Source organism: Terrapene carolina, unplaced genomic scaffold (assembly GCF_002925995.2).
Source record: "Terrapene carolina triunguis isolate 2854851 unplaced genomic scaffold, T_m_triunguis-2.0 Scaffold62, whole genome shotgun sequence".
Taxonomy (NCBI): domain Eukaryota; kingdom Metazoa; phylum Chordata; order Testudines; family Emydidae; genus Terrapene; species Terrapene triunguis.
In genome coordinates this window covers 53,902,226-53,912,496 of record NW_020664413.1, presented here as the reverse complement: position 1 = coordinate 53,912,496, position 10,271 = coordinate 53,902,226, and the positions used below count along the sequence as shown (strand labels likewise).

The 10,271-nt window shown below is 39.3% G+C and overlaps 1 protein-coding gene across 1 annotated transcript in view; it reads left to right on the top strand.

Moving 5' to 3' along the window:
• The window catches only part of HSPD1 (heat shock protein family D (Hsp60) member 1), an 18,949-nt gene extending 9,442 nt beyond the window's left edge, over positions 1–9,507 (top strand). Inside the window, exons 7-12 of the mRNA XM_024195287.3 lie at positions 737–905; positions 1,385–1,484; positions 5,682–5,927; positions 8,075–8,249; positions 8,972–9,150; positions 9,261–9,507. Coding sequence (XP_024051055.2) covers positions 737–905; positions 1,385–1,484; positions 5,682–5,927; positions 8,075–8,249; positions 8,972–9,150; positions 9,261–9,404 — 1,013 coding nt within the window. The 3' untranslated portion in view covers positions 9,405–9,507. The remainder of the gene's footprint in view (positions 1–736; positions 906–1,384; positions 1,485–5,681; positions 5,928–8,074; positions 8,250–8,971; positions 9,151–9,260) is intronic.
• Positions 9,508–10,271: the final 764 nt, after the last annotated feature.

Below are 10,271 nucleotides of genomic sequence, written 5' to 3'. Positions count from 1 at the left end.
AAAAAAAAAAAACAAAGCAGGAAAAAAATCTTGCTTACAAGAAAATGCCACGTTGGTCACTCCAGAGTGTAATCACGTGCTAATGAAATTTAAGACTTACTTCTGTTCCATGTAAACATATAATTTGATCTTTGAGAAACATAAGAGTTTATTTGCGTGGCTAGTTCTTGCATTCCCTTGTAAAACTAGAGCATTCTTTCCTAAGTAAGGGCTGGGGAAAGGTAAAATCACCTTCACTTAACAAATTGAAGTAAAGGGGCAGGGTGATGTTGGTGGGTGTTCCTTTACCCCAGAATATACCTGGATGCATGCAAAAGCTTGTTATAACCCAAAAGTATTATTTGTATATATTTGTTCAGGGTTAAGTCACCAAATACAAATTGAGGGTGTGACACATTTGTGGCACAGCTTTAAGTCAAAGTGCTAAAATTCTTAAGTGACTTGATCATGTGCAGTAGTTTTCAACTACTTCTGACTATGTAGGAGTTTTCATGAGAGAGAGAAAATAGAAATGCTACAAAATCATAAATTGGTATCAGGTTTCAGGAGTAGAAATGTTACTTGAAACTAGTTTTTACTCTTTCATTTAATTTGTCTTAACTGCATTCTATCTAATGTAAATGGAGAGTGTAGTAGCCAGATTTGATCAGATTTTGGGGTTGTAAAGGGTACATTCATATATACTTGCTAAAATAGAACACTTAGATAGTTCAAACAATACTTATTGCCTCTGCAGGACAAAAATGTGAATTCCAGGATGCTTATGTCTTAATCAGTGAGAAGAAAATTTCCAGTGTTCAGTCCATAGTTCCAGCTCTTGAAATTGCCAATGCTCACCGTAAGCCTTTGGTCATTATTGCTGAAGATGTTGATGGTGAAGCTCTCAGTACTCTAGTCTTGAACAGGTAAGGCTGGAATAGGTGTACCTCCATATAGAATCTTGTCAGTCTACTTCAGAGTCCGAAAACTGTGGTGTTCACTCTGTCTTTAAAAACAGCAGATGTTCCTGCACAGTTTACTCTGTAGAGCAGTAGACCCAAGTGTATGTCTGAACTGGACAACTTTGCATTGCTTCTTATTTAGGTCTCCTCTCAGCAATGCAGACAAACAGTAACTGCTGTGAATAGCCCCATTCATCTAATTTGGGTGATAACTCTGAATCCTAGTGATTTGGTGGTTTAATTGCTAATCAGTTTAGTAGAAAAAGCCAATTGATGGGCTTGTGGGATCCATTAAGATGGCATTTTTGCTTTGCTTGTCTCACTTGCACTAAAATATCTTCATTTAGAACATTCTTTTGTTCTCTCAGCTACTGTAACATAGGGAAGTGAACATTTTAACACTTTGTAAGAATTAGTGTTCTCACTGAACTTTTTCTTTTCAGATTAAAAGTTGGTCTTCAGGTTGTTGCTGTAAAAGCACCGGGTTTTGGTGACAATAGAAAGAACCAGCTTAAGGACATGGCAATTGCTACTGGTGGTGCTGTAAGTAAATTATATGCATGTGTATGTAAATATGTACACATTTATTAGCTTTGTGGCCAAGCACGCATTTGATTTAACTTCCTCCAAAATGCTCCAGAGGATAAGTATTTGAGGGATTGGTAACAGGGTACAACACTTTTCAGGTCACTGATTCACATTTGGTCCAGGGTGAACTGTCATGCCATTGTATAGCATGGTAAGTGGCCAGTTGTTCTGGCTGGTTATTAGGTGTCCACTTCACATCTGCAGTTCTTGTTAATAGTCTCTTCAGCGTATTGGATGGGCATGGACAAGAACAGTTCCATAGGTCATCGCTCCTTAAGAGACGCTTGATGTGACAGGGAGCTGTGGGAGAACCTGCACTGTGGCTGGTTTTTTGCCTGTTCTGGAACTACTGTAAAAAGCTTTAATATGCAGGGCAGTCAGATTGGCACCTTGAAATGTCTAATTTATGCACTTTTTAATTTAAAATGTCAATGTTTATGTATGAGTAAGTTTTGAGAGCGGTAGTGCAATGCAACTTTATCTGCTTGTGATCATTAAATAGCTTTTTCAATGACTGCCTTTTAACATCACATATAGACCCTCCCCAGTAATCTTCAGGGTAGTAGCTAGGTGGTGCCCAGGAAACTTGTCAGAGTTGTTCTGGAAGTTTACCTCTTATAAAACTGAACGAAAGCATGACCAAAATTAATGTTGGTGAATATGTCATGACTTCTCAATGTTCAGTGCAGATGTAAATCTTTTCGAGTTGGGTCTGAAGGAGCGTGGAACGTTCTGTTGGGCAGTTTAATTTTATTTTTTAAAATCTATGGCAGGGGCAACTATAGTATTAAAAAGCCATCTTTATTTTTTTGTATACAAGTCTAAAAACAGCATTATACAAGACCCAAACTAATTCATGAAAATTATAGACTTCGCTGCAGTGCAAAAGGAAATAGGATAAACCAAATGTAAAATCCCCTAAACTCAGTTATAATTGCAGGCATCAGTAACATAGAGAAACTCCTTGAAATGGCCTGACAATGTCTCTGTAACACAACTGTCACACCTGACATGCTGGAGATAAATGTGCAAAGTATTCCTTTTAGCTGGTCACTGTTGAAGGTCTGTAAATTAGATTTATTTTTTCTTAAACGGTGGCCAAATTCATCACTACATACAAGCATTGATAACAAGGTTAGGGACTGTTTATACAGGGAAACTTTCTGGCATAGCTGTAGCAAAATAACTATTCCGTTATAGCTATTCAACTCCCCCATGTGGCAAATCTATTTTGGAAGTGACAATCAATGGGACACAATCATTCCGGGGTACAAAATATGTCGGAAGGACAGAACAGGTCATGGGTGGGGAGGAATGGCACTATACGTGAAAGAAAATGTAGAATCAAATGAAGTAAAAATCTTAAATGAATCCACATGTTCCATAGAATCTCTATGGATAGTAATTCCATGCTCTAATAAGAATATAACAGTAGGGATCTATTATCAACCACCTGACAAGGACAGTGATAGTGACGATGAAATGCTAAGGGAGATTAGAGAGGCTATCAAAATAAAGAACTCAGTAATAGTGGGAGATTTCAATTCTCACCATATTGACTGGGTACATGTCACCTCAGGACGAAATGCAGAGACACAAAATTTCTCGATACTTTAAATGACTGCTTCTTGGAGCAGCTGGTACAGGAACCCACAAAAGGAGAGGCAGTTCTCGATTTAGTCCTGAGTAGAGCGCAGGATCTGGTCCAAGAGGTAACTATAACAGGATCGCTTGGAAATAGTGACCATAATATAATAACATTTAACATTCTTGTGGTGGGAAGAACACCTCAACAGACCAACACTGTGGCATTTAATTTCAGAAAGGGGAACTATGCAAAAATGAAGGTTAGTTAAATTAAAAGAGACAGTGACTAGAGTGAAATCCCTGCAAGCTGCATGGACACTTTTCAAAGACACCATAATAGAGGCCCAACTTAAATGTATACCCCAAATTAAAAAAAAACCAGTAAAAGAACTAAAAAAGAGCCACCATGTAAAAGAAGCAGTGAGAGATAAAAAGGCATCTTTTAAAAAGTGGAAGTCCAATCCTAGTGAGGTAAATAGAAAGGAGCATAAACACTGCCAAATGAAGTGTAAAAATGTAATAAGAAAAGCCAAAAAGGAGTTTGAAGAACAGCTAGCCAAAAACTCAAAAGGTAATAAAATGTTTTTTAAGTACATCTGAAGCAGGAAGCCTGCTAAACAACCAGTGGGGCCCCTGGATGATCGAGATACAAAAGGAGCACTTAAAGACGATAAAGTCATTGCCGAGAAACTAAATTAATTCTTTGCTTCAGTCTTCACGGATGAGAATGTTAGGGAGATTCCCAAACCTGAGCCGTCCTTTGTAGGTGACACATCCTGAGGAATTGTCACAGATTGAAGTGTCACTAGAGGAGGGTTTGGGATTAATTAATAAACTTAACAGTAACAAGTCACCGGGACCAAATGGCATTCACCCAAGAGTTCTGAAAGAACTCAAATGTGAAATTGTGAAACTATTAACTATGGTTTGTAACCTGTCCTTTAAATTGGCTTCTGTACCCAGTGACTGGAAGATAGCTAATGTAATGCCAATATTTAAAAAGGGCTCTAGAGGTAATTCTGGCAATTACAGACTGGTAAGTCTAACGTCAGTACCGGGCAAATTAGTTGAAACAATCGTAAAGAATAAAATTGCAAGACACATAGAAGAACATAAATTGTTGGGCAAAAGTCAACATAGTTTTTGTAAAGGGAAATCATGTCATACTAATCTATTGGAGTTCTTTGAAGGGGTCAACAAACATGTGGACAAGGGGATCCAGTGGACATAGTATACTTAGATTTCCAGAAAGCCTTTGACAAGGTCCCTCAACAAAGGCTCTTACGTAAATTAAAGTTGTCATGGGATAAGAGGGAAGATTCTTTCATGGTTTGAGAACTGGTTAAAAGACAGGGAACAAAGGGTAGGAATAAATGGTAAATTTTCAGAATGGAAAGGGGTAACTAGTGGTGTTTCCCCAAAGGTCAGTCCTAGGACCAATCCTATTCAACTTATTCATAAATGATCTGGAGAAAGGGGTAAACAGTGAGGTGTGGCAAAGTTTGCAGATGATACTAAACTGCTCAAGATAGTTAAGACCAAAGCAGACTGTGAAGAACTTAGTAATTGGGCAACAAAATGGCAAATGAAATTTAATGTGGATAAATGTCAAGTAATGCACATTGGAAAAAATAACCCCAACTATACATACAATGTGATGGGGGCTAATTTAGCTACAACTAATCAGGAAAGAAATCTTGGAGTCATCGTGGATAGTTCTCTGAAGATGTCCACGCAGTGTGTGGTGGCAGTCAAAAAAGCAAACAGGATGTTGGGAATCATTAAAAAAGGGATAGAGAATAAGACGGAGAATTGCCCTTATAAATCCATGCTACGCCCACATCTTGACTACTATGTACAGATGTGGTGGTCTCGTCTCAAAAAAGATATACTGGCATTTGAAAAGATTCAAAGAAGGGCAACTAAAATGATTAGGGGTTTGGAATAGGTCCCATATGAGGAGAGATTAAAGAGGCTAGGACTTTTCAGCTTGGAAAAGAGGAGACTAAGGGGGGATATGATAGAGGTATATAAAATCATGAATGGTGTAGAGAAAGTGAATAAGGAAAAGTTATTTACTTGTTCCCATAATATAAGAACTAGGGGCCACCAAATGAAATTTGATGGGCAGCAGGTTTAAAACAAATAAAAGGAAGTTCTTCACATAGCGCACAGTCAACCTGTGGAACTCCTTGCCTTAGGAGGTTGTGAAGGCTAGGACTACAACAGGGTTTAAAAGAGAACTAGATAAATTAATGGAGGGTAAGTCCATTAATGGCCACTAGCCAGGATGGGTAAGGAATGGTGTCCCAAGCCTCTGTTTGTCAGAGGGTGGAGATGGATGGCAGGAGAGAGATCACTTATGTTCTTATGAATAAAATCACCTATTCCAGTATTACTCTGCTTCAGAAGCTAAGTAACTATTCCAGAATAAATCTCATTTTTCCAGAATAGTGTCCATATCAGGGAGTTAAAGCAGAATAGTTATTCTACTATAGCTGTGCAGGGAAATGTCTCCATGTAGATAAGGCCTTAGAGTCCAAGCTTTCATATGATCTATTTCAGGTATTTGGAGAAGAGGGTTTGGGTCTCAATCTAGAAGACATTCAGCCTCATGACTTTGGTAAAGTTGGTGAGGTCATCGTGACAAAAGACGATAGCATGCTTCTGAAAGGGAAGGGTGAAAAGGCTCAAATTGAAAGGCGTATCCAAGAAATCATTGAACAATTAGAAGTTACTACAAGTGAATATGAGAAGGAGAAACTAAATGAACGACTGGCCAAACTCTCTGATGGAGTAGCAGTACTAAAGGTGAGGAACTTTAAACTTCTTCCTTATTAGACTAAAACAGCAGTTCTCCAACTATGGGGCAGGCCTCCCAAGGGAAGTGTGATATGGGGTTGGGGGGTTAAGGGAGCTCTGGCTGTCAGTTCTAGGTGGCTGGAGCTTCTGCAGAAGGAGCCATGCACACCTGGGAGGTGGGCATAAAGGGGACACCTGGAGCCCCGCCATTCAGGCTCTCCTCCCCTCACTTGGAGGCGGCAGGGCTCCGGCTGTCCAGCCTTGGGATGGCAGCAGCAGTGCAGAAGTAAGGGTGGCAATAGGATGCTAAGTCTGCTGGGGAAAGTGATATTAATATCACTTTTCACGTTTCCATCTTCTGTACTGCTGGTGCAGTGCTGCCTTTAGAGCTGGGGGGCTAGCCAGTAGCTGCTGCTGCTCTCCACTCTGCCTTCAGACCTGAGTGGCAGGATATTTATTGGGGTAGGGGCATAAACTACTACAGACAGACTAAATCCCTGGACTAAAACTATGCTATACCAAATGGACAACCAACAAAATTTTACTTTTCACTAAATCACTTTTGACTCTTTAAATGCTTAGCAGAGGTGTCATCTTTAATTTCCACTTCTAAAGTGCCAGAAAAAACCCACCACGTTAATCAAACCTGGTAAATTGGACCTCTGCTACGCTTTTTTTTTTTCTCCTCTTCTTTCTTGTCAGGATTGCTTAAAATAGGGTGACATTCCTGTTAGAAATTACATTAGTTTACATGCCTTTTTTTTCCCCCCTCAGGAGAAAAACCTCTGTCTATTAGAAACAATTATAGTGAAGGGTGTATGCTTATATCATTGGTATTTTTCTTAAGGCTTGTCATGGAGCAACTGTGCCCTATAGTGACCCCTGCTGGCCGAGCATTGCACTGCCAATACTCCTGGCTCTCCACACACTGGTCTGTGTTGGGGATGTGGCTTATCCCTCCAGCCAAGTTACAAATTTCACCCCATCTGAGGTAGCAAAAGTCCAACTACAAAGTCCCAAAAACAAAAAGGATCTTCTACTCTTTGGGTGTTGTTTTCATACCACCCTGTTCCCATTTTTCTGGGCTACTTTTGAGTCTTTTTCTGACTAAGGAATAGAATACTCTGCCTCAATCTGGTTCCCCTGGAGTACCATTCTGGGTCCCTACTGGACTCTGTTCCTTCCATCCTTTCCTGATCCACTATAGAGCAGGCTGGCTCCCCTGGAGTGCCTGGTCTCCTGCAGACCTGGGCTCAAGGCCTTCCACAGGAGCCGGCCTTCTCCCTGTAGTTCCAACCTGTGAGTGATCTCCCACATGTGCATTAACCTATCACCTCTTTAATCCCACCCCTTCAGGCTGGGAAGCAGCTAATTATGGCACAGGTGAGGCTGACTCATCTTTCCTCTAAGGGGCCAGGACCCTGTGACAATTTGCAATTTAACAACATTTATGTAATCCCTTAATGCTTCCCTAGGTGCAAGAGTGGGGCCTACTTGGTCACATAGGGCCTTAGTTTAGGAGAGGCAGTTTGGCTCACTACTTAAGTTTGGAGGCTGTGGAAAAGCCAAACTGTTATGTAATGGTGCTAAATTGGTAAGTAGAAATTGCCCAGTAGCTAAGGCACCTAGCCAGCTGCGGGTGCTCTTAGACTAAAATGAAGGTCTTAATTCTTTGTGGCCATTAGAAATCCAAAAGATGCTGTGTACATGAATAGGGCTGTTAACCACTATCTACAGGTTTAATTTCCTGAGACAAGGTGGATAAGATCATATTTATTGCACCAACTTCTGATGGAGAAAGACAAACTTTTGAGCTTACACAGATCTTCTACAGGTCTTATTTCCTGTCACTTCAACTCTGATCCATTTTTACAGCAGGAATACGTATTTTTGCTTTTCAGGGATGGAAGAAGTGATACGTTTACACCTTTAGAAATGTAAAGCATCTTAATTGCAAAAGGCTCTCTACAACTGAAGTACATGCAGAAATTGGTCAAAACATTATATGTTGCTTTTTGGTACTCAAATGGAAAAGTCAGTTTGTTAGTGATGGTTAACTGACCTGCAGTGCTTCTGGAGTCTGCAGCACTTTCTTGCCTCTGAGAATGTATGGGGACTTTACGCAACTGACAAGACATGTGGTTTGTTTACTCTAGGTTGGTGGCACAAGTGACATTGAGGTGAATGAAAAGAAAGACAGAGTTACTGATGCACTGAATGCTACTCGTGCTGCCGTAGAGGAAGGTATAGTTCTAGGAGGTGGTTGTGCATTGCTTCGATGCATCCCAGCACTAGATGTTTTAACGCCAGTCAATGAAGATCAAAAAATTGGTAAGCAAACTACTTGAGAATGGATTTTAATTTGAAGATTAACATTTTCCTTGTGATACTACTTACCTTCAAAAACAGCTGCACACTGTAGATTAGAATACAGTTCATTTCAATGAGTCCTTTATGGTTATTTGGTCTGGTTAACAAGCAACCTTTGACACTCCTGATAATCTGTTTTACATTAAAAATGGGAAGAAGCTTTCCTTGTGGTCTAATTTAGAAAAAGCAGGAAAACAGTTATTCTAAGACAGTGGTATTTAATGCGAGAGATAACTAACCTATTACTTTTCTAAACAGTTAAACAAAATGGGTGTCTTTTACTGCAGTTATAAGTAAAGATTGAGAACGTTTCACTTAATTTGGGGAATCTAATTTGACAGTGGCTTCTAAAGATTCTTTAACTCAGAGCGGATCATACTGTACCAAGTTTTCCTACCCATGTTTTGAGGGGGGAGTGTTTGTCTTTGGTTAGATAAGATCATAGCTTTATTTTCAAGAGTGATAATGGTAATTTAAACTGGTGCTTGAGCCTTGTACTAGTAATGGCCTCACTTGTAATGGTGCCCAGCAGTAGGTCATTATCTAACACTTTCCTGCAGGAGGCAGAAAATTGTTTGCTCTCCTTGTAACTAATTAGCACATCAATAAGTTGGAGTATTTGACTTGCAATAGAATGCATGGAGAATGTACTGTATTTAGAACACTAAAAATACTTTTTACAGGCATAGAAATCATTAGGAGAACACTGAAAATTCCAGCAATGACTATTGCTAAGAATGCAGGTGTTGAAGGATCATTGATAGTTGAAAAAATCATGCAAAGTCCACCTGAGATTGGGTATGATGCAATGCTTGGAGACTTTGTAAATATGGTAGAGAAAGGAATCATTGACCCTACAAAGGTAATGTAAATTTTTTTCAAAACTTTTAAGGTTGTACCTTATTTTAAAGGGGGGGGGGGGGAGAGAGGGGGAAGAACTAGTATTGAACTACATTTTGTTTCTATTCTTAGGTTGTAAGAACTGCCTTGATGGATGCTGCAGGTGTTGCTTCCCTCTTATCCACAGCAGAAGCTGTAGTTACTGAAATTCCTAAAGAGGAAAAGGAAGTGCCCGTAGGCGGAATGGGTGGAGGAATGGGAGGTGGTATGTTCTAATTCCTGGAATACTGAAACATCATGAACTGTGATGGTTGAGACTGACAGTTTGCTAAAAACTTCAGAAGTCAGTGTCAGGGGTGGATAGTGACTGAAGTGAGGCTAAAGAATCACTGTAACCATTAGTTACTGGATTTAATTTAACCGATGTAACTGTTTAGTCACTGTCCATGCCTACAGATAATTTATTTTGTATTTTTCAATAAAGACATTTGTACATTCCTGCTACTGGGTGCAAGATCCACATGCCAACGTTCTGCTTTAAATTTAATCAATTAAGGCACTTGAAATTCTGTTTAATCAGAATTTATTGGTGCTTGCCACTACTAGGAAAAGTTCAGATGAAACCATTGTGTGCAAGACTTAAAAAAAAAAAATTGTACAAAGACAAATATACAATTATGTGACAACCTCTATAATAAAAGATTGTTCAAAGTTATGAAATGTATTACCTTATTCACCTGTCTACAAACCTTTAACAAAAATCAAACCTAATGATACAGGGATCACATTTAAACTCTGCTAGAAGTCGGACCTTTAGTGCTGGGAAGGGATGGAGTATTTCTTTAAGAAACAATCCTCCCCTCAATTGAGAGTGAGTATAGACCATGGGTAGTTTTGATGTTATAAAATTCTGGTGAGAAACATATCCAAGCTCAACTGACAGTTCTTAAGAAAAATTAATCTTAAATTTAATGCAGTTGAAAGAGTAAGCTATGGCCAGGGACTTGTCACTCTTCTTATTGAGTACTAATTCTATTCCATGTATTGGATCCTTTTACCAGCAGTGTTGGGACCATTGTTTTGTAAGGGTATGAAAGGATAAATTGCCTGAGATTATTTTAAGAAAAGGAATCTTATGTGTCT